Source organism: Bufo gargarizans, chromosome 2 (assembly GCF_014858855.1).
Source record: "Bufo gargarizans isolate SCDJY-AF-19 chromosome 2, ASM1485885v1, whole genome shotgun sequence".
In the NCBI taxonomy this organism is placed as follows: domain Eukaryota; kingdom Metazoa; phylum Chordata; class Amphibia; order Anura; family Bufonidae; genus Bufo; species Bufo gargarizans.
Genome location: NC_058081.1, coordinates 47,149,688 through 47,175,587, shown reverse-complemented (window position 1 = coordinate 47,175,587; position 25,900 = coordinate 47,149,688). Strand labels below are relative to the sequence as shown.

The following is a 25,900-nucleotide window of genomic DNA, read 5'->3' as shown; positions in this document are numbered from 1 at the left end:
TGAGCAGTAGTTCTTTGTAATGCAGATCGAAGCACATAGGTATCAGGCATTGATTTTAGAAATGTATTAGTAGAGAGAAAACGTGCTCATACATATTAATAATTGCTCAAAATACAATCAGAAAAGACAATCTCTGTTGTCATTATGGGTCATTCCAAATTAGTTTAGGATGTTTTATATACGTTTAACTTCTTGGACAAAAGTAGTGGAAGATTGATTCTAAATCCATAGTCAGTAATATGGAGTTGGTCGCCCACTTGCAGCTAAAACAGCTTACGATCTTCTGAGATTGCTTTCTACTTGAGTTTGGAGTGTGTATGTAAGAATTTTTTCCCAATCATCCAGAAAAGCATTTGTGAGGTCAGACGAGAGGGCTTGGCTCACAATCTTCTTTGTACGTAGCTTATACCAAAGGTATTCACAATGAGGTTGAGGTCAGGTCTCTGTGCGAGATAAATTCTTCCACTCCTAACTCATCCAACCATGCCTTTATGAACCATATTTTTTTCACTGGGGCACAGTCATGCTGGAACAGAAAAGAACCTTCCCAAAACTGTTCACTGTTCCAGAGTCTAGTGGTAGTATACTTTACACCACTCCATCCGACACTTGCCATTGTGCTTGGTGATTTAAGGCTTGAGTGTAGCTGCTTGTCCGTGGAAACACATGCCATGAAGCTCCCGGGGCACAGTTTTTGTGCTGAAGTTAATTCCAGAGGAGTTGCAACTTTTATACACATCCATGCCCCTCCTCTGGTCTCAGGTTAGTGGCAGCTTTGTATTGAGTTGAGGACCTGAGTAGTGTAAGTCCCAAATTACACACAAAGTGGAAATTAAGGAACATTTGTTCAGATTTGCTAATGTATCTGCACCTAAAAATCTGTCTGACTTGCTCGAAAAGAGGCAGGCTTATTGGAAGGTGCACAATTGCACTAGAAAGGGGGCCTTAATTCTGGTGTAAAATTGTATCTCAAAGTAAGCCAACTAAAAGTTGTTAGGCTAGGTTCAAATATAAAAGTTGTGCCAGGCCAGTTTTAAGCTAGAGCTAGATACATGTGCATATCACTTCAATGCATAGATCTGGTGTCTATCCACTGATAGCGGCAGACAACTAATCTGAGCATGCAGCGTTTTTCTATCTGGTGCTATTTAGCATTTGGCATCATAACTGATGCTCCAGATGTATGTGCATGAGCCCATAGAAAATTATGGGATCAATTCTGGCTCAGTTCACCTTCTGGTATTTCTGCGATCACGTCAGAGGCGAACTAAGGTGGATAGTTGGACATAATTGTAGAGGGCCTTATAGAGTCAAAGAAAAGTGTCTATCCCTGCACTGCATTCATCATCCAGCCTAATCCCTAGTGTTTAGGCAGCCTGGCTAAATATATAATGCTAATCTGGACTTTTTTTGGAATATAGAAAGTTGCAAATTTTGGCACATTCCATTTTCTATACAAATATGCACCTATTTCGTGATTTTAAGCGACTTTTGAAAAGCAGGAAAAAAAAATTCCGCTGGGCGTGTAGGATTATACCAGATTTAGGCCTCATGCACACGACCGTTGTGTGCATCCGTGGCCGTTGTGCCGTTTTCCGTTTTTTTTCACGGACCCATTGACTTTCAATGGGTCCGTGGAAAAATCGGAAAATGCACCGTTTGGCAGCCGCATCCGTGAGCCGTGTTTCCTGGCCGTGAAAAAAATATGACCTGTCCTATTTTTTTCACGGCCAACGGTTCACGGGCCCATTCAAGTCAATGGGTCCGTGAAAGAACACGGATGCACACAAGATTGGCATCCGTGTCCGTGATCCGTGGCCGTAGGTTTTAGTTTCATACAGACGGATCCGAAGATCCGTCTGCATAAAAGCTTTTTCTGATCTAAGTTTTCACTTCGTGAAAACTCATTTCCGACAGTATATTCTAACACAGAAGCGTTCCCATGGTGATGGGGACGCTTCTAGTTAGAATACACTGCAAACTTTGTACAAGACTGCCCCCTGCTGCCTGGCAGCACCCGATCTCTTACAGGGGGATATGATAGTGCGGCACCTGAAGGGGTTAATTGTACTATCATATCCCCCTGTAAGAGATCAGGGCTGCCAGGCAGCAGGGGGCAGACCCCCCCTCCCCAGTTTGAATATCATTGTGCGGCCCCCCCCTCCCCTGTTGTTAACTCGTTGGCGGCCAGTGTGCGCACCCCCCTCCCTCCCTCTATTGTTTTAATACATTGGGGCCAGTGTGCGCGCGCCCCCCCAACCCCCCCTCCCTCCCTCTATTGTTTTAATACATTGGGGCCAGTGTGCGCACCCCCCCAACCCCCCCCCTCCCTCCCTCTATTGTAATAATAGCATTGGGGCCAGTGTGCCCCCCCCCCCCGATCATCGGTGGCAGCGGAGTAGAAGATTTTCATACTTACCTGGCTGCTGGCTGCTGCGATGTCTGCGTCCGGCCGGGAGCTCCTCCTACTGGTAAGTGACAGCAATGCGCCGCACAGACCTGTCACTTACCAGTAGGAGGAGCTCCCGGCCGGACACAGAGATCGCAGCAGCCAGCAGCCAGGTAAGTATGAATCTGCCACCGATGATCGGGGGGGGGGGGGGGGCACACTGGCCCCAATGCTATTATTACAATAGAGGGAGGGTTGGGGGGGCGCGCACACTGGCCCCAATGCTATTATTACAATAGAGGGAGGGAGGGAGGGGGGGGGGGTTGGGGGGGCGCGCACACTGGCCCCAATGCTATTATTACAATAGAGGGAGGGAGGGAGGGGGGTGCGCACACTGGCCACCAACGAGTTAACAACAGGGGAGGGGGGGCCCACTGGCCACCAATGAGTTAAAAACAGGGGGGGGGGGGTCTGCCCCCTGCTGCCTGGCAGCACCTGCCAGGCAGCAGGGGACAGTCATGTACACAGTTTTTTTGTATATTCTAACCTGAAGCGTCCCCATCACCATGGGAACGCCTCTGTGTTAGAATATACTGTCGGAAATGAGTTTCACGATGTAGCTCATATCCGACAGTATATTCTAACATAGAGGCGTTCCCATGGTGATGGGGACGCTACAAGTTAAAATATACCATCGGATTGGAGAAAACTCCAATCCGATGGTATAACAGAACTCCAGACTTTACATTGAAAGTCAATGGGGACGGATCCGTTTGAAATGGCACCATATTGTGTCAACATCAAACGGATCCGTCCCCATTGACTTGCATTGTAATTCAGGACGATCCGTTTGGCTCCGCACGGCCAGGCGGACACCAAAATGACTTTTTTTTCATGTCCGTGGATCCTCCAAAAATCAAGGAAGACCCACGGACGGAAAAACGGTCACGGATCACGGACCAACGGAACCCCGTTTTGCGGACCGTGAAAAAAAACGTCCGTGTGCATGAGGCCTTAAGGGGGAAAAAGTTGCAATGTCAAGTAAGCTTACACCAGATTTAAGCAAAAAAGTTGCAATTTCACTCCAGGGGGGATGGTGTTAAAACTGGAGTTACATCTTTAGGCATATTTAAAGCAACATTAAACATTTAAAATTTGGTGCAAATTATGCCAATCAAGCAAGATTCACTTAAGAATTCCTCTTATTATATTATATATGCAATAATGCATAGATATAATTATTTTTGGGGAGACTTATAGTGTTTTGAAGGGTCAGTGGTATTTTTTGTCAAAATGCAACGATATGCATTTTTCTGATGTCTTTCTCCATAGGGTTTTCTAAAGGACTTTCAGGAAAAAAAAAAACTTTTCCAAAATTTCACTAAACAGAAAATGCCATTAGAGACAATTGAAACGTTTTTGCAAAAATTTCTGCAACTGCAATTCATCTGAATAGGGCTTGCAGAATGGCATGTGCCTGCTGCAGAAAGAAACCTATTCATATGTATGGAGCAGATTTTTAGATGCAGAAATTCCTGCAAGAGATCTGCTGTGAAAATATGTCTTCAGGCTAGCAGTGATGTAGAAACACTGGCAGTTAGCCAGTATATATCTAGAAGCCAGATTGTAGCTCATAACAGAAGGGGAAAAGTAGATTGGAATTGGTCAAACTGGAATTATACAGTTTTCTAAAATCAAATTTACAATTCATTAAATGAAAGCATAAATATAGCATAGTCACATATTTTGAATATTTTCGTGTAGTTTATTTTTCTTTCTTTTTTTTTCCCCCTTTGGTATCATTTTTCCTTTGTTGCACTATTTTCATCCAATGCAATCTTAGAAAGTAGTCACACATATTGGTTATAGAGTATTTTTTGCAAAAAAAACTGTTATATGGTGACAACATGTAAATAAACTCTAAGGTCTCATGCACACGGCCGTCACCCAGCCATGGCCGTATTGCAGCCCGCAAACCCATTCACTTGAATGGAGGTGTGGAACCCTGCTGAAGCACTATGGAGTGCTTCTGTGGTGTTTCTCTCCGTGCCTCCGCACGGCAAAAAAATTGAACATTTTTTTACGGTGCGAATGGATCACAGACCATCACAAGTTGAATGGGTCTCGATCTGTCCGGCCACCGCACAGACGTGGCCCATGCATTGGGGACCTCAAATAGCGGTCCCCAATGCACCGAACAGCAGTGTGCATGAGGCCTAAGTGTAGAACCACACAGAGCAGACATGCTACACTTGGGATGCTTCCATCTGTGGCTGAGTAGCGAGTGACCATGTAAGCCACAGCTGCATCCGATTAACTTAATGCAATCACATAGTTTACTCCACCCTCATTGGTAACAGCCGCATGGGAACCTGCAAAGCCGTACGGCCATTACCAATAAAGACAAAAGAAACAATGTAGAAGTAATAAGTTAATAGGGATGCTGCTGCACCAGTATGGCTACTCAGCCACAGATGGGAAGTATTCCAAGTGTAGCATGGCCACTCCATATGGTTGTACCTTAAAGCTGTAGTGACCCTGCATGGTCAATGCACTTTGAACAAATTGCAAATTCCAGCACGAAACAGCTGATTGAGGAGGCGCGAGGTGTTGGACCTATCCTAAAGTCATCAGGCGCCTGGAAAACCCCTTTAATACTTTTGGTATCCAACCAATTTTTTTTTTTTTTTTTTCCTACTAACCTTCCGAGAGCCATAACATTTGAAATGTTGCATTCACATAACTGTATGTAGGCTTGTTTTTTGTATAACTCGTTTTATTTTTTTATAGCAACCTTTAATTTACCATATTTTGTACTGAAAAAGGGGAATGCATTTGTTTATGTGGAAAATTTGAAAAGAAAATGCAATCCCACCAATGTTTTGGGGTTTTCTTAAGGCATTCACTTAGCGCTAAAAAAGTATGATGGCCTTATTCTCTGGGTCAGTATGATTACCAAAAATGTATATATAGATAATTATTTTTTACTACTTTAAAAGTAATAAAAACCTTTGCCAAAAATATAAAAAAATTTGAATCCCCCTATTCTGAAACCTATAACTTGAGTTATGTGAGGGCTTGCTTTTTCTGTGTGAGCTATAGATTTATTAGCACCTTTTTTTTTGGGGGGGGGGGGGTATATATGACTCTTTGGTCACTTTTTGGGTACTCTATCATATGCAGCAAACACCCTGCACCAGTGGCATACCATCAATGGGAGCAGACTACTCGGCTGCTACAAGGCCCGGGGGGAGGGGAGGCAGAGAAAAAAAACTGCATTTTCTACAGCCAATGCAAAGAGATTATTTACAGCTTCCATTGAAGTGAAATTCAACTGTATAAATTCCTATGCACTGAGCTCCCCCTAGTGGTGGTTGCAGGCAACCAGCTTTGATATAGAAGGGAAACTGATTTAGCAATGTATTTCTTAGTTGTTTGGTGTGAATACATTGAGATATATGCTGTTCAAAATTTGAACCATGTTTTTCAGGTACCTGTTCTACTTTACTAATATTGAAGTTGGATAAAGTGGGTGAGGTGGAGAGCTACTTTGTGATTTAAAAAAATTCACATTAAAATTTGTTCCAACTAATTAAAAAAAATAAACTCATCAGAAATCTTGGGAGTTGGGGTTTGTGTTTGTGGTTTGTGTTTGTGATTGTCACATCTGTGCTAGGAAACTGGGTGGGGAGCCCATACTAAGTTTTGCTATGGGGCCCTATGTGATTGTATATCCCTGCCCTGCACAGAGTTACCACAGCATAGTCCAAGCTTAGAATGTCTAGTCCAGTGTTTCCCAACCAGTGTGCCTCCAGCTGTTGCAAAACTACAACTCCCAGCATGCCTGCACAACCAAAGGCTGTCCGGGCATGCTGGGAGTTGTAGTTTTGCAACAGCTGGAGGCACACTTGTTGGGAAACACTGGTCTAGTCTACGTTTATACTGTCTAACAATTAGACATTGTATATCCAACCCTATAATAGTTCTAATGTTGCTTGTGGAGTGGGACAGAGGTCTATGGATATTGTATTTTAAGAGTCCATTTCAGGGTTCCATAAACTTCACCTTCACTTGATAAAGAAGACAAGATTTTTCACTAGTATTTTAAATTCTTTTAAATATGAATTATAACAAATGGCAACAAACTAGAGTTGCCACACAACATGACCAACACATCCAATGAACAATAAAAGTGTCAATTTACTCATTACTAATACCACCTGGGACTTGGACATCAAGAAAATAAAAATGCAAAAATACAAATAAAAAAAAGATAAGGTTTGAAGGCCAATCCACTCGGATGGAAATATCAAATGTTCATGTATTTTGTATTAGCAGTCACTAGGCTTGAGTGAATTGGCCTTCGGATCATGGCTCTGAAGTTGATTTGCTTGAAAACTTTGGTTTTAATGCTGTTTCCATATAGCATTAAAATGTGCTCTGTGGAGCCAAACTTCGTCTCAGCCAAAGTGGCGCAAGACTTCGTTGAATTACCTCGGTATTCCTATGTGCATATTGAAAAACATTTTAAAATAGGAATCTGAAGTGGGCTCTGGTACTGGCTGTTATCTCGGTGCCAAAGCCTATTTCGGATTCCTATTTTAAAATGTTTTTCAATATACACAAAGGAATGCCGAAGTTATTCACCAAAGTTTCGCCCCGCTTCGGCTGAGACGAAGTTTGTCTCCACAGAGCCAATATATTTTTATGCAGTACGGAATCAGCATTAAAACCAAAGTTTTTGAGCTAATCGACTTTGGATCTATGATCCGAAGCTCGATTCACTGAAGCCTAGCAGTCACCAATAAAAAACACAGACACTTAAATCATCACATTTGTGTCAGATATATTGAATTCTCATAAATACTCAACATTTTAAGACATATATATTTATATGTGTGTATATATTTATATGTGTGTATATATATATATATATATATATATATATATATTTATAATGTTTCCTAAGTTTTTTAAAAGACATAAACGCTTTCAAATGTTTGGTTAGACCGGCATGTATAACTATGTCTTTACAGCATTTAAATGCTTCATCAGGTTGCTAAACAGGTCTGTAGTGAAAAAAATAGAGGTAGTAGTATTTAGAAAAAATAATTTGTATATATTTAGATGCAAAAAAATGCATTCAAAGGGATGGCAAAATTGAATGTCACTTTCCCCTAGGGAGCAGTTATTAAATAACAATGAAAGTCATTTTTTTACTAATATATTTAGAGAACCAGCACCAGGCACATATTTTTCACTATGGCAAGACATCATGACAAAATAAACAAGAGTAGGGAAGTACTCTTTCAAAGGGATCAAATGTGTGTTGTGCATCTGGAATCTTGTTGAAATCCGCCTGCAAGTGTTACAAATAGTCACAAATCAACACAAGATCTTCTTTTGTTTTTTTCACTCCATGAATTATGTTTCAAGAGACTACAACATTGCTCAGCAGAGATAAAAGACTGGATCACAGGAGAGCTTCCTATGTACCTATTATTTTCCTGTAGCTTTAGGGCTGACATATTTTATATATCTTTTCCTTTTTATTAATGTGCTGCCTGCAGCATTTAATCATTGTTGACTACTCACTTAGCATCGCATATCGGATCACAGTAGAGTAGAGGTAACACTTTAGGCATTTATTTATCAAACACCAAAGGGAAGACGGAATAGAGTGAATTATTTAAATATATATATATATATTATACTGTCTGCTCTAAAAAAAAAAAAAATTGTAGCTAAAGAGTTACGGTAAATAATTCTGCAAATACAATTTTATATATCAATTAAATAAATCACCTGATTCTAACATTGCTTTTTAATATTTTATGTCTTTTTTTATTTTATTTCAGGCTTACACTATAATAAAAAAAAAGGAAAAAGGCACACAATGTTTTATTTTGATGTATATATATATATGTATATATATATATATATATATATATATATATATTCAAACTAAGATGTATATATTAAAATATTTGCTTTAAATATGAATTCCACTTATAATTTCATTGCATCCGACACATTCTGCTTTTGCACACAGGCATTACCTAGATTGACAATATGTATTTCTCTTTTATTTGTAGTTACTGTAGCTATACAAGAACTTTGGGACATAACGTAATAGATCAAAAAATGAAATGCCTCAGCTCTTATTTAAATTTTTTTTATTGTAATAATAGATTTCTTCACTTCTATATATTGGGAATTAAATTAGTGATATATGTCAACCAGAAAGTCTCTTTCAAAACTATAAATTTTTATAACTCATACATTCCAGGATGTTATCTAGATTACATCTATTGCTATTATCCCAATTAAGTTCATTGTGTTAAGTTTTACACTTGACAAGAAACTTTGCTTTAAAAAAAAGTTGGGCCCATTAGACATTAGACTTGGTTCTTTAAAATATAATGTTCCAATAAAAACATCAATCTGTTTCAGTGCCTAAGAAAGTTACATTGTTAATTTACATCGCCACATCCATGCACTGTATATTGCTCAATGATAAGTTACATGAGCTGACCTCTACCAAAAAGAAAGGTTAATAAAAGACTAAATTGTGCTATTAAGGAACCCAGTTTTTGTGGACCCTAATTTTTAAAAGTGACCTTTCTGTTTAACCAATTTGTGCCATCAAATAGAATTATTAGTTGAGAATTTAAAAAGTCCCAGATCATCTAACATTTAATTATAATTTAAAAAGTAATACCACAAGCACATGAATGCTATGTGAATATTTGTGCACCACATTTTGCTTTGAGAACATTTTTATGACTAACAAGACGTTATGAGGCCCATCAATAAAATGTGGTCAGGGCCAAGACAACAAGACATGCCCCAAGCCTTTGGTTCTTGACCATAACCTAAATAATATACTGAAATAAATATAGTACAGTTTGGAAAACCCACAGAGAAAAAGATAGATATAGTTTACCCTTCTACCTATATCTTGAGTACGTCACAAATAGTGTTATAAATAAATCTTATGAATTACTAATGTCTTATTAAAGCATTTGTGTATCAAAAGTTGGTGGAAATTTCAGTATAAGTTCACCTTCAAATGCAAAAACTATGTGATTGGGTATCTCTGTAGGATACATATAATACTGGCTTATTGTGTATTTAAATACTAGCTTATTTAAATACACTGAAAGTAAACTTTCTATAACACAATCCGAATAGTAAGATTGTAAGAATAGCTTCCCAAGCTCCTTCACTTTATAAAGTCATCTTGACTGAGTCATTTAAAACTTCAGATAGTGAATTAATAAAAAGAGCCACTTAAGCATTCCTCATGTGAGACAAGTGAAACATTGGCCCAATACAAATGTAAATCATACTAATGTACCCCTCCACAGCATTGTTGGAGTTAATAACAGTCTCATGTCTAACTGCCACTAACGTGTTAAACAAGACTAGTACTTTATATGGGACATTGCTAAAGCAAAACAAACACATTTCCTAATAAGACAGAAGGATAAAGTAATGTTATTTTATTTAATGAGCGAGACCAGATTGCTTCACCATGTGGGTCTGTTTATGAGATTACAGTATATTGAATGGAACAGCTAATGATCAACTAATTTATTCTTAAGTACCAGGAAACAAGGAAACACAATTTCAAGTATGACGATGCAGTGACTTCTGGACTTATAGTAGGATAGGATCTCACAGCCCATACATCTGTCATTAATATGATATATTATAGCCATCACACCTACAAGAAAAAAAAGAAGGAGCTGGAAGAAAGCATTGCAGGGGGTAGAAGGATCACTGGAATCATTGTATACTGGCAGATGCAGATGCATCAGAAAAAAATAAAGAACATATTTAGCACACATTGATATTCTGAGATATGCATTTACAAGCTCCTCAGATGGACTTTATCCATGTGTTTATGGGAAGCAGAACAATAGAAAAGTAAGGTTTCAACATGCTCTTTTATAGGGCATAACATACTCACAGTGTGCAGCTTTATGTATGGATTTGGAAAGTTTTCAGTCAAAAGTTGACCAACATCGTCCCCTTCTGGGTCCCTATAATTATTATTATCCACTGAGTGGACTGGATGGACCATTCTGGTTCTGCCCAGGATTCTAAGAAACCACAGATTTCTGTCAGAACTTCTGTCGTAAGGGAATATATTGGGCAGACAGTAGACATTCAGTTTAACCCACTATCGTTCTACCTCCTGAGCCTTTAAAAACGATGACTTTCAAATTTGAAGGGAGCTATGTGGCAAGCTACACCAGTCTGAATAGACCAGTGTAGGTCATGTAAAGGAAAGAAGTTTATGTCAGTTGAGTAACCAGTGATAACTGGAGACAGAATGAGTGGCTCCAGTTGCAAATCAGTATTTTATATACTATTAATAAAATGTTTTAGTTTTTTTAAATGAATTACACATTCTGAGCTTTATGGGAATGATTTAGCCTAGATTGCCATGTGAAACTTTCCTGTGATCGGTACTACTGTGCTGGCAAAACTGTTGAACAATTAAAATTGCAATGTGGCTAGAACTTGCTCTGTGGCACTTGTAATGATTTTATTTAGGGTTAGTTCTCAGCTTTAAATGAGCAACAGAGCTCATTTAGTGCTGACAAAACATAAAGTATTAAGATTAAATGGCAACTAAGACAACATAAAGGTTTAGGTTACCTGATCTTGTTTTCAGCGTAAGGGGGAGATTTATCAACGTTTCTATGCCGCAAAAGTGGCCCAAAAAAGTTGCAGATTATGGTGCATGCTATATTTGTGAAAAAATTTGCAACTTTATGAGCTTCAACACTTTTTAAAAGTAACAAGAAAAAGGTTGGGGTGTAGCAGGAGAGGACATGTCCAATCATGGCCCACCAGATTGATTATAATTTATACTAAAAATGAATGGAAATGTAGCTAAAATCTATATCAGCTCCTAGCTGGAATATACTTCAGTTTCTGCTCCATGGAAAGACATAAGATGTCTGTGCCTCGTAATAAATTTGGTGCATCGTACTCTAATGCAGCTAAAACTGAATATAGGAAATGCCAGTCTTAGTAAATTTCCACCCTTGTGTTCATTTGTTTGATTAGATCAGACTGACATTGAATTCAGATCAGTTTATTCTCCCTACCTTCTGTTCTTAAAAGATCACAAAACATGCTAAATATCCACACTGTCCATATCGTACATACTATATATATTAGAAAAGAGAAAGTTATCCCAACTTAGATCATGCGACAGATTTAAACAGAAACTGTCACAGGGGCATTTTCATTAAGAATCACATTAATCATTAGAATGGTGTTAATTTCCTAAAATGTTAACCATAAGTATTTGCATATGGCTTTATGCTCATTCAAAGGTTTATTTGCTATTCTTCTCCTGTTTTTTTTTTTTTTTAAACTCTGATTTAAAATAGATTAGAGCATATGGAGAAAATTGTGGGGGGTTTTCTGCTCTAGCCTGAGATGGGAACAGCTACAATAAACAGTCTTTCAGTTGGACCTAAAACCTGGTCCAAAGTCATTCGAACCTATACAATGTTAGAGAATATCAAGTGATACACAAGGATTTTATAGTTGCATACTTTCTTCCCTTTTTTCAGAACACAGAAAAGCACCAATGAGAACACATTTGGGGCTCATGACTGGATCTTACAAACAGACTGAACTCCATTCTTAATCCCACAATTACCACAAGACTATGCACATCACGGTTGCTGACCAGATTATTTTTTCTGGACAAATTATCAAAACTCATGGCCAACTAATATTTTTTAAGTTAATTTGTAAAACCATAAGTGCTATATGTCCACGCTAAAGCTCAGATTATTGATATGAACACATTAGCAGAATTCCTTGTGAACTGTAAGCTTCTGATAATTACAATAGTCTGTATGAACAACTCCATCTTCAAAAACATCACAAAACATCCTCTATTTTCACAGACTATAAAGCAATTTACAGAAGTTTGACAGCCCTGTTATCCATGCCTCCAGTACATTGGCAAAAGCATGTTGACACTCAAACATAAAACCCATATGTGGACCTCACTAATATCACAACAATGTCATCTTGCCCTTCAGACTCTTTTGGGAAAGCTTTCTTTTAGTTTTATGAACACGACTGCAAGAATTTACAAGGGTATCAGTGAAGCCAGATATGCAGTCCAGTTTATTCAAAGGTGTTTCAGAGGTTTGAGTTCATATCCCTTTGCAGACCAGTCATGCGTCTACCATGCCAAACCATTTTAAATTACCTTGATGAAATATAAATGGGTCCTCCCAAAGCTATTGCAAGAAATTGGAAACAATACAATACTCTAAAACATCAGTTGTAGCAATAACATTTCACTCAAGTGGAACTAAAAGCCTTGTTAATTCCTTAAAAAACAATTTTTATTACCAAACATTGATAGGATTACTAATTTAGGCAATAAGAGTTTCCCTGGCATTCACCTAACACAGATTCATCCATCAGACTGGCAGACGGCTAGGGATGCAAAATTACTCCAGAAACCTTACCACTGCTCAAATAGTGTGCTTTATACCACTCCAGCTTATTCACATTGTGCACATTGATCTACGGCTTGAGGATAAATGTTGAGCCTCCCAACCCAATCTAGAAAGCTCATCATATGTCACATTCTTCTCCACTTGGTGGTTCCCTTCTGGGAGCTTACATGGCTTCATGCTTGTTTTTACAGTTCTACATTTGACTTATTCTGGATGTCAGATCCTCAAGCATAAAATCTGTTCTTACAAAAAGCGTCATTGTTTCCCATACAAACAAATTACATTCAGGCTTGTAGCTTTCTATAATGGATTATAACATAAAATCATGATCTGGTTGGTTTCTATGGGCAACTCAGAACATGTTTTCGGCATTAGTTTTTTTTTGATAAAATTAATTTTACACTTAGTATAATATTGTCCCACAAGACCTCCTACAGGGACATGACCCTAGAAATCACTGTTTTTATGCAGAGTATTCTTGAACTAGATATAATAGCAATAAGGAACTGGGTGCCAATGAAATGTTGTCTTGTGCTAAGTGCAAATGAGAAACAATAAGGTGCACATTCTGTAACATTTCACTAGACAAATAACTGGTGCAGGGAGCTGTTTTCAGCACTGGACCCTCTTTTATAGCAGAACCATTACTAATAAATAAAATAAAGCATATGGCGAAGAAATATTATACATTAGTATGAAAATTCTGTAAAATCCAAGCATCATGTACTCCTAACATGCCTTCCTCCAAGGTGGTAACCCACCAGAGAATTTTTTAATTTTGCATTTCCATGGTACATACAATGTTCTTGGTAGCTGTCTAATAACCACATTATCTAAAGATCATAAGACAGGTAGGTACAGCTCACATTGCAATGTTTGTGTACCACTGAAATGATTGAGCTTTATATTTATATCCAGTAGGATTTTTTTTCGATATTTAGCCAGTCTCATAATGTATATACGTTTGAATTCAAAGCTTCTAGACTTCTAGCTTAAGTTCCATTGATTTTATGTTATTACACTAAGTATGCCCTATTTTATTCACTATTGTAACCCTTCTTGCAATTCCACATCTACACTTCAGGACTTGCCTTATTGTGTTTATAGCTGATTCTGAATCATATCCAATTGAAAAAGTTGCACTTGGAAGTATTTGAACATAGAGGACATTTTACCCTTTTACCCAGTGACCTATGTGTGGATATGGTGAAAAATAAGCAATGAATTATGTTGCTCATAAAGTTGTTTAATAAGATACTGTATATTTATTGTACTAATAGGATTGTAGAAGTGTAATGTTCAGTTTAGTAGAAATGTAGGGTGGTAGGTGGTTGTGGAACATACACTAAAATGTTGGCATATTCCAGCTATGAAGCTAGTAGGTAACCAGCCAAATTGTATAGAATTAGATGGTCTGGTGTGAACCTTGTCCAGGTAAAAGTAGAGCTCTCAATATAGCGTTTCCTGGTAAAAGCTGGTATGGATTAGATAGATAGATACAGACAGATAAAAATATTCTTCAATAAAGGTACCCAAACGGGAGCAATGTGTAATAATGATCATTTATCTATTACCATACATTTCAATATTCATTCTGTAGTATAATCCACTAAGAATACATTCATTTTGTGGGGATTGCTCTGATACAGTTTTCATTTCAATTGCTAGTTAGGGTACAGCCACATGATCAAGTTTCCTATTGCAGTTTTGGAAGCCAAAATCCAGAGTAAATTAAAAAAAGAGAAGTTGTAGCTGTCCTTAATACTTTCTCTCTTTTTATGATCCACTCCTGATCTGGGCTCCTAACCTGACTGTGTGGCAGTACCTTAGTATAGGTATCCTAATGTGCGTTAGACACACACAAATGCGGTGATACTTTGTATTATGCCCACAACATTCAGACGCCTCAAGGTTCTACTGAACTGACTATAGATCACCACCGAGTTGTCTGGTGACACACAAGGTGGTTCATGCCCTTCCGCCATAATACAAATGTGAAAATGCAGTATTATGTCCAAATAAAAGTTGTCTGTAGAGTCATTACATGTTGCTATTAGCATGATATACAGTAACTGTCTTCATAGTATATCACTGTCTGGAGATTCTGGGGATACAGTACATTCCACTGCATCCGTGTTGTCCCTAATAGGGTCACTATACTGGTACTTAGTTGTTAAGAGGTACCGGAGCTACCGTATAATGCAGCAGTGTTCAGAATAGATTCAATACTTTCTCTTTATATGAGAAATATTGCATTTCAAACAGGACTGCTAGCATTTGGACTATTATTGACCATTTTGATGTAATTAAAAAAAGTCTGACTGATCTTCTTTGGTAATATTGCAATAGAGTTTTGCATTAAAAAAGTAATGGAACGTGCACATGCAGCAGATTGAATGTGAGACATTTCTGCGACTGAAAATCAGATCTATTCATCAGAATGGGCTTTTATTGGCAGCAAACACATATTATGTGGGAACCTATAACAATAGGCATGAATGGTAGTAGGTAAATCATCAGATGTTATTTCAATTTTCCCACCATATCTGTTAAAGCAATGCACAGCACATCAGAGGGCAGTGGTCTTCTACCACTAGCTCCATAGAGGTCACAAAATGACTATTCTTAACATGCACTGTATGCCGCACATGCAGTTTTGCCTCAAATAGACAGTCACATGTTGGAGACCACCGCTAGAGTATACCATTAGGTGAAACAAGATGCTGATCCTCAAGGGGAGCATGATGGTAATATTAGTTGACAAGCTCTCACACATTGAGATATATTGCACAGAAAAAATAAATAAAAAAAGACTGTAGCAGACATATATACTTGTGATCATTTATTTGGCTACAAAATGGTTAATCTATAGTTAATTTATACAATGTACTTTGAAGGTTTTTTTTTTTCACGTTGCAAAGATTTTAAAAAAAAATAGCCAGGATATAAGAAATGAGTCTGCCATTGGATTTTATCTGCTTCCCACTATCTTCATCAGTGTAATGTCACATAAAAGTTTGAATCTCTACAATAAGACCAAGCACTACTTGACCTAACTGCCATGATACTATGATCTTAATACCACAACTACTATTTAGGTCAGTTTATGAAATATTCATGACTTGACTGAAAACAGAATGGGGAAACTATACAATTCTGGATTATCATGTTTCTCGCACAGAGGTTTAGAGTTAAATTAAACCATAGATTTGGGTGGCAGGACGTTAAGAGAAAGGCATACAGTATATGGTTTGCTGGGTCTCAGACGTAATTTGCTGCTGCGCTTCCATTTCATCATGCAGTCTGATAACTTGGAATGTTTACTTAGGAATTCATTTAGAAAACTTCCTGGCCTGTAGATTGCAATTTTTACCTGTAATCAATGGAAACCATATATCTGCAGTTTATTTTTATTTTCCTCATCTAACAGCCAATAGACTATAATAAATAACATACGATTCTAAATCCCATCTGGTGCCACTTTGGACCACAAGAAAAAAAAATATCTTTAATTTGGAAAAAGCATTTTACTTCTGTTGAGGATTTTTTGATACTAAGAACCCCAGTGCTGGTTTCCTAATGATGAAAAAAAGGTAATTTAGAAACAAGGAGATGGTTTTAACAAGCACAAGATGTTTTTAACACGTACAATTCCATGTGACCCCAGGTCTGCTTTGTTGAACAGATTTTTATTACAATTTGGTCACTGAATAGCAAGGAGCAGACCACTTGTTAAAAAAAGAGCCTCCTTCCAGCAGTCAGTCCTCACAGACAATAGAGAACTTGAGCTGAACATGAAATTAAAGCTTTATTCAGTGTTCGTTAACACCAAGACGTCGGCCAAGAAGCTGTGCATGATCATGCAAAATCAGTGGCTGAAATGTAAAGCATAAGGGTAGTGCCTGCATTATTAAATTTCCTTTATTCCATAATGTTAATGCACTCAGGGCCTCCTGACTCACTGCCGGCCTTGTCTCCAGGCCAATAACGTGTAAACATATTGCTTGTAGCAAATGAAATAACTTAATTAGGGTTAAATTGAGAAATTCCCAGTTCACCCTTCCGTGTTTCCCCCATTCTTGAGGGGGAACAAAAAAGAAAGAATTGACAGAACAAGTAGACCTGCAAGACGGCTGGAAGATATAAGTAGCAGGTATAGGGCTTCTACACACAAATGATTAGATCTGTAAGATTAAGCATTTCCTGCTCCTAAGAACCATTTGCAGTCATTTGCATGACACGAAGGCACATATCTCCACGGGAAATATAGGAATACTAATTCACGTGTCGCTAGTATGTTACCAGTAATGAAGATGAGAGCATTGTAGATTTCATGCCCTCGCTATGGAAAGGCAAGTGCCATTTTGAGCCCAAATTGTTATAACTGTGACTTTTACAAGTGTAACACGGAGTGCGGTTTTGTGAATTTCAATGCACATATTATGCCACCATTATAAAACTGGAAACTGAACAGCACATCTGACAGCAATCCATGGATTGGGTTTCATTAAACAGTGCACTGCTTATATTGCAGCCATGCACAAATAATAAAACTGAATTATCAGTGAATATGGCAAGTACATTTGGGGCGTGTTCTACAGAATAAACTCATTAATAATATATATACTCTGTAAATATAAATATATATATACTGTATATAGTTAATACATTCTATGTATATAATTAGGTAGTTGGATGGATAGAGATAGATATAAATGTATATATATATATATATATAGTCTTAATGTATAATGTCTTTATGCAATGTATGTGTATATATATATATATATATATATACTAGCTAAAAAGGTATAAGGGTAAAGGTACATTCATGCTGTAAATGTTCTGCATACATATAATATGGCAATATACACCATTTTTCATAATCATATTTTAAATTCATAGTAATAATGCATCAATCTGACCCTGCTATTTATGACCTAATGCTAAAAAGCTACTCATCTGCCTTTTCTAGCAGATATCTTACATATTTTCACACAGGTCTAGTACGTGCTAATGGTGACGAACAATATGATAACTCTACTAGCCATTATCATTTCTTAAAGGCAAAACCTTCAGCTGCCGGAAGCTTACCTATTATTGCTTTCCTATTATTTGCAGAAGGGACCCATATCAGTATAGGTCACACAAGAACATTAATTTAGTTTTATTTTTTTTGCACAGGAAAAAGCAGCACAGAGACCCAATAAGGTATTGTCCTCTGAAAAATAAAGACGTTTGGACAGGAGTTCTATTGAAATAAGTGCCACCGTCTTCTAATTACCAGATCACATTACCAAGCTAGAAACTATACCGTAATCTGCGTGCCACACAAATCTCACGCCTGAATACAAGCATATATTAAAACAAAGGTGCATACATCTCTATAACACAAGCTCTGATGTGGACGGGCAATACTGAATTCAGCCCCATAGACAAAAACTTCTTAGATCCTAGAGGCCTGGGCAACTAATACATGATTATGGGTAACTAGCATTGCAGAATAGGTACCAGATTCCTGAGATGCTCAGCTCGCATCCGATCATCTGCGTCCAGCTGCTGCTTAATACCATTCCCTAAGTGATTCTCAATTAGTATATTCCTGCAGGCAACACATGCAAAGCTTGACCACTTGCGAACCTCTAGAAAGATTACATTTTCTGCCTTTCTTCAACCAAGTCAAATCAGGAATTCACAGAACACCACTTCAGCCCTCCTGCCTGAACTTCAGCCTTTGCATCCTCCGTGCACATAGATGCCATTTGGAGAAGCATTATTGTCCCCAGGTCACTGTACTAGGGTGAGTTTGCGCACATGATCTTGTGTTGCTTAGCTTTGTATATTTTCACTATCTTTTAAAACAATAATTCCAGCAAGCGTTTTAAAGACACAGCGGAAGCACTGCCAATCCTCAGGCAGAACGATTTATGTGTACGTACCTTTTCAATTTAACAAGGTCTGTTCCACAACTGCAGTCTCTTCATATGTTATAGGCTTTACTTTGCAGCTGAAAGCTGTACCACTACTGTTTAAATTTACATTCTTGTATCCGGTGCTTTCATCTCCATCTCTTTTTTATGATAGGGGTATGTCATTTTATTAACCTTATTCATTTCTATAGCTTTTACAATGAAAACACGTTTTATCTATCTTTTAAAACGCAACAGAATTGTCAAATATATATATATATATATATATATATATATATATATATTTTATATATATATATATATATGTTTTAGACATAAATATGTAAAATTATTATATGGACTAGCTATTTAGCAAGGAAAGAGAATAAAAGTTAGAATTCACCTATGACACGTTTTATAGTTCATCACGTAGAAGTAGTCAAATTAAAATGTCCAAATTAATGATACATACATGATATCATCACAGTTCCAACTGACATTAGCATATATTACTGCTACACACACTACTATAGGATTACAGCTTTCAATTTGTCCATAAACCTGCCAAGTATTGTCATAAAGAAATACAAAGAATATTACTTACAAGTCAAGGAGTTCACAATTAACATGCATATCCATAGGAGCACTAAAGTGATCATATTTCAAGGCTTTTTAGATCCACTTGAGCACTTAGAAAAAAATTCCACCTTGAATCTTGTAAGTTCCTGTAGCGTTTTTTTCCCCCCTGGAATGTCCTGCTGTAAGAAAGTTGCCTATCTACGTGCTTTTATTATAATATAGATTTTCTATATGAGCTAGAGAAATCAGCGAAGCATGTATAAAGAAAACAGACAGCTTGCAGGTTAAGGAAAACCCTTTTGCAAGTCTGAGCAACTGAGAACTGACAAGCTAAATATGCCTGTAGCCCCATTCATTTCCCCGCCCACATGGGTTGCCAAAATTACCAAGCACTACAGAGCTGGAGAAGACATTCTTTGCTATTCCTTCGCTGCCCCCTTTTTGTCATTCCCCCCTCTTTTTACTCCTTACGTCTGCTGACATTTCCTGATATTTTTTTTCTTTTCACTCAAGCTTCGTAAAAAAAAACTTCAGATGTGAGTCACGACCAGGAATTGTCTGAGTCGTTAAATGAGGTCACTTACAACATCACTTTTCCTGCCAAGGTTTAATTTGTGTCGTCATTAAAATATCAGACTGGTGATGGCGTTAGAGTGCCAGAGCAGATATCAGCAGATTTTTAATAAGCTAAGAATTAACCAAAATGTTTTATGTGCAATATCCAGGCAGCCCTGATGCTCTAACTGTAACAAATATATCGCTCTAGGGTCACATTTACCAGGCATATATCAGTGAAGGAAGGTTTGCCACACAACTAATGCTGAAAGGTCTCTGCTGTATACATAGAAAATATTGTATTATCAAAATGGTGCTCTACGATTAAAAAACGGGCACCAGAATATGTAATAAAAAGGTATAAACTCAAATTTGAAATCTCTGGGCATTCAAATATAATTGCTCTTGTGGTGCAGTACTTACTGATCTCATTGCTCTTGTGGTGCAGTACTTACTGATCTCATTGGTCTTGTGGTGCAGTACTTACTGATCTCATTGCTCTTGTGGTGTAGTACTTACTGATCCCATTGCTCTTGTGGTGCAGTACTTACTGATCTCATTGCTCTTGTGGTGTAGTACTTACTGATCTCATTGCTCTTGTGGTGCAGTACTTACTGATCTCATTGTTCTTGTGGTGTAGTACTTACTGATCTCATTGCTCTTGTGGTGTAGTACTTACTGATCTCATTGCTCTTGTGGTGCAGTACTTACTGATCTCATTGCTCCTGTGGTGCAGTACTTACTGATCTCATTGCTCTTGTGGTGTAGTACTTACTGATCTCATGGCTCTTGTGGTGCAGTACTTACTGATCTCATTGCTCTTGTGGTGCAGTGCTTACTGATCTCATTGCTCTTGTGGTGCAGTACTTACTGATCCTATTGCTCTTGTGGTGCAGTACTTACTGATCTCATTGCTCTTGTGGTGTAGTGCTTACTGATCTCATTGCTCTTGTGGTGCAGTACTTACTGATCTCATTGCTCTTGTGGTGCAGTACTTACTGATCTCATTGCTCTTGTGGTGTAGTACTTACTGATCTCATTGCTCTTGTGGTGCAGTACTTACTGATCTCATTGCTCTTGTGGTGTAGTACTTACTGATCTCATTGCTCTTGTGGTGCAGTGCTTATTGATCTCATTGCTCTTGTGGTGCAGTACTTACTGATCTCATTGCTCTTGTGGTGCAGTACTTACTGATCTCATCGCTCTTGTGGTGCAGTACTTACTTATCTCATTGCTCTTGTGGTGCAGTACTTACTGATCTCATTGCTCTTGTGGTGCAGTACTTACTGATCTCATTGCTCTTGTGGTGCAGTACTTACTGATCTCATTGTTCTTGTGGTGCAGTACTTACTAATCTCATTGCTCTTGTGGTGTAGTACTTACTGATCTCATTGCTCTTGTGGTGCAGTGCTTACTGATCTCATTGCCCTTGTGGTGCAGTACTTACTGATCTCATTGCTCTTGTGGTGTAGTACTTACTGATCTCATTGCTCTTGTGGTGCAGTGCTTACTGATCTCATTGCTCTTGTGGTGTAGTACTTACTGATCTCATTGCCCTTTTGCTGCAGTACTTACTGATCTCATTGCTCTTGTGGTGCAGTGCTTACTGATCTCATTGCCCTTGTGCTGCAGTACTTACTGATCTCATTGCCCTTGTAGTGCAGTACTTACTGATCTCATTGCTCTTGTGGTGCAGTGCTTACTGATCTCATTTCTCTTGTGGTGTAGTACTTACTGATCTCATTGACCTTGTGCTGCAGTACTTACTGATCTCATTGTTCTTGTGGTGCAGTACTTACTAATCTCATTGCTTTTGTGATGTAGTACTTACTGATCTCATTGCTCTTGTGCTGCAGTGCTTACTGATCTCATTGCCCTTGTGGTGCAGTACTTACTGATCTCATTGTTCTTGTGGTGCAGTACTTACTAATCACATTGCCCTTGTGGTGCAGTACTTACTGATCTCATTGCTCTCGTGCTGCAGTGCTTACTGATCTCATTGTTCTTGTGGTGTAGTACTTACTAATCTCATTGCCCTTGTGGTGTAGTACTTACTGATCTCATTGCCCTTGTGGTGCAGTACTTACTGATCTCATTGTTCTTGAGGTGCAGTACTTACTAATCTCATTGCTCTTGTGGTGTAGTACTTACTGATCTCATTGCTCTTGTGCTGCAGTGCTTACTGATCTCATTGCTCTTGTGGTGTAGTACTTACTGATCTCATTGCCCTTTTGCTGCAGTACTTACTGATCTCATTGCTCTTGTGGTGCAGTGCTTACTGATCTAATTGTCCTTGTGCTGCAGTACTTACTGATCTCATTGCCCTTGTGGTGTAGTACTTACTGATCTCATTGCTCTTGTGGTGCAGTGCTTACTGATCTCACTGCTCTTGTGGTGTAGTACTGATCTTATTGCTCTTGTGGTGCAGTACTTACTGATCTCATTGCTCTTGTGGTGCAGTACTTACGGATCTCATTGCTCTTGTGGTGCAGTACTTACTGATCTCATTGCTCTTGTGGTGTAGTACTTACTGATCTCATTGCTCTTGTGGTGCAGTGCTTACTGATCTAATTGTCCTTGTGCTGCAGTACTTACTGATCTCATTGCCCTTGTGGTGTAGTACTTACTGATCTCATTGCTCTTGTGGTGCAGTGCTTACTGATCTCACTGCTCTTGTGGTGTAGTACTGATCTTATTGCTCTTGTGGTGCAGTACTTACTGATCTCATTGCTCTTGTGGTGCAGTACTTACGGATCTCATTGCTCTTGTGGTGCAGTACTTACTGATCTCATTGCTCTTGTGGTGTAGTACTTACTGATCTCATTGCTCTTGTGGTGCAGTACTTACTGATCTCATTGCTCTTGTGGTGTAGTACTTACTGATCTTATTGCTCTTGTGGTGCAGTACTTACTGATCTCATTGCTCTTGTGGTGCAGTACTTACTAATCTCATTGCTCTTGTGGTGCAGTACTTACTGATCTCATTGCTCTTGTGGTGCAGTACTTACTGATCTCATTGCTCTTGTAGTGCAGTACTTACTGATCTCGTTGCTCTTGTGGTGCAGTACTTACTGATCTCATTGCACTTGTGGTGCAGTACTTACTGATCTCATTGCTCTTGTGGTGCAGTACTTACTGATCTCATTGCTCTTGTAGTGCAGTACTTACTGATCTCGTTGCTCTTGTGGTGCAGTACTTACTGATCTCATTGCACTTGTGGTGCAGTACTTACTGATCTCATTGCTCTTGTGGTGCAGTACTTACTGATCTCATTGCTCTTGTAGTGCAGTACTTACTGATCTCGTTGCTCTTGTGGTGCAGTACTTACTGATCTCATTGCACTTGTGGTGCAGTACTTACTGATCTCATTGCTCTTGTGGTGCAATACTTACTGATCTCATTGCTGTGGCGGGGGCAGGCTGTAGGAGTTCTGGGCTTGTACAACACATGCTGATGTATGCAAGGACCAGTATGCAGGACTAAGAGAGATTTTTTTTTAATTCTGTTGCTATTTTTTACACTTGCAAAATCATAATTAGACAACAGACGATAAACTTTGCTTTTTATATTACATAACTTTATTTACCCAGATCAGTAAAGTAACTATGTGGGTGCAGAAATTGCAGTTCTAATGGGGCCCCAGTCTCAGAACGGCATAAACCTTAATCTACAAAATGTAATAGTGTAATATTAATTAAGTACATAAGAATGAAGTGATATAATCATATAAAGACATAGTAGGAGATTTATCAAAACTGGTTTTAAAAAACTGGCTTAGTTTCCCATAGTAACCAATCAGATTCCACCTTTCATTTGTCAGAGCTCCTTTGGAAAATGAAAGGTGGAATCTGATTGGTTGCTATGGGAAACTAAGCCAGTTTTGCTTTATACCAGTTTTGCTAAATTTTCCCTATAATCGCACTGCATAGAACTGTCTAAATACAAATAAAGCCTGGGAATGGCATGACACATAGTAAAATGTGAAATAATCACACGTTAGTTGGTGGGGTCAGGCACAGTTTTTGGACTGTCTGTCTAAATTATAACCCTGTTCAATTGTCAGACCTTTTTATGTATGTAATATGTGGTACAATTGTTCAAATTTAAATGTACACATATATTAACAACCCTTTTTCTTTATACCAGACACTAACCAATGGTAAAATCAATATCACTCTTGATGAAAAAGGGTATGCCCTGACAGTGCGGCTGGCCGCATGCACCCAGACAACACCCACCACAGAGGTGAAAGTTGCACGATGTTATTGTTCATTGGCCATTGCAACTGGGCATGGTTTTGCTCCATGCAGCCATCTACACCATCAGAAAAAGGTACGGCAGGGAACTGCAAATGGGAGGCAGACAGAGCAGTGTACCTAAGGAACCCGAAAGCAGAATTTGTGCATCTTGAAAAGCCAGCTCATAGTTCCAAGTGGACTGAAGGTAGACTCTGAGCATAGACAAAAATACTCAAGTTTGCAAACCAGAGATCAAACAAGGAGGTTCCTAACATCTAAACAGATGCTGAGTGCATGCTCTAGAGGCCGTCATCATATACCAAAGTTAAGATTTCTAGTATACTTTATATGGGCAGGAATCTCACTGGTGTAGCAGGAAGACAGTGAGCTCCAAAGTGGTAATTGCTGAGGCATGCTTATGTCACTTATATGGTGTGTGCATCCTGGGAAGCAGAGAGGTGATACATATGTGCCATGATGCACATGTTTTACGCTCCTTTCCTACACCTGCTGGATACATTATTGTAAGGCTGGTTTCACACACAGGTTTTTTTCTGGTGTTTTTTGTTTTTACAATGTTTTTGCTGTATTATTTACAGCAGGTTTCTAAAAAAAAATTCATGTGGTCAGATACTACTTTTACATCTATACTGAATTATGAAAGTCACTATAGAATATTTTTTTTTAAATGGCTGAAAGCCTGCTCTATGTATAGAGTATTTAAAAAAAAGCGGCAAAAAGTAAAAAAAAACATGAAAAAGGGTAAAAATTTTAATATAAGAAATTATGTTCTAACAGAATGCAATAGGTGTAATTGTACAGCTGGGCTTAGGGAAAATTTATCACATCCCCTGCGCCAGAAAAGTCGCTCCAAAAAAGCCAATTTTTGTGCAAAACTCAGATTTTTTTTTTTGCTGTTTTTCTCAATGCTCTCCACTTTTCTAATAGTGGCCAGGGTGTCGATTGAAGGCATGTAGACATCCTTTATTTGCTTCAAATTATTCAGAGCTGAGTGAATAATAAATGTATTAATACATTTGGCACACCGTATGCCAGGATATTTTTTATAAGAAATCAGATAGGTCTCTTCCTAACCTCAAACAAGTGATCAGAACTGTTGGAAAAAGTTCATGAATCTTGATAGCCACCTACTAGCTAGCTTCTTAGCACCTGCAACTTATGTGTGTGTGAATATTTTATGGTGTTGTTGCTCAGTAAAGGCTGCATTACACTGGCCACACTGGAGTTTGGATGAATGCTTGTTAGTGCTCATTATGCACTGTAATACTTCCACCGATTTCCCGATGAACAAGCTAACACTCATCGGGCGATTTTAATTTTTAAGCATGCCTAAAAATCAGCGCTTGCAATTCGCGAGCATTTCGCCGATGGCACATCTCTATTAGACAATACGATCTGCCCCCGGCAAAATGCTCGTTCATTGAGTAATCCGATTGTTTGTGGACATGCAAAAATAATCGTTTACCAGCAGCAGTTCGTGCTATGTTAACACAATCTCGTGCCAGCAAACAACGAGGCAGTATTGGGGAAGAGTGATGGCATTAGTGATCACTACTCACCATACTCTGGAGGAGATGGAGGATCTCACTGCATTTAAATACATTGGTCTCCTCCACTAGTGATCAGCAGATTGTGGGGACTATCTGCTGTAATATTGTCCCATGTAAAGGGACCTTTAGATTAAGTTCAAGATAACAGAGTT

At 38.4% G+C, this 25,900-nt stretch overlaps 1 protein-coding gene across 6 annotated transcripts in view; it reads right to left on the bottom strand.

Annotated features, from left to right (window-relative positions):
• Positions 1-19,823, bottom strand: part of CRLF1 (cytokine receptor like factor 1) — a 102,698-nt gene extending 82,875 nt beyond the window's left edge. For all 6 annotated transcript variants that reach the window (XM_044282845.1, XM_044282841.1, XM_044282844.1 and 3 more), the window contains exon 1: positions 19,411-19,823. In XM_044282845.1, coding sequence (XP_044138780.1) covers positions 19,411-19,465 — 55 coding nt within the window. In that variant the 5' untranslated portion in view covers positions 19,466-19,823. The remainder of the gene's footprint in view (positions 1-19,410) is intronic.
• Positions 19,824-25,900: the final 6,077 nt, after the last annotated feature.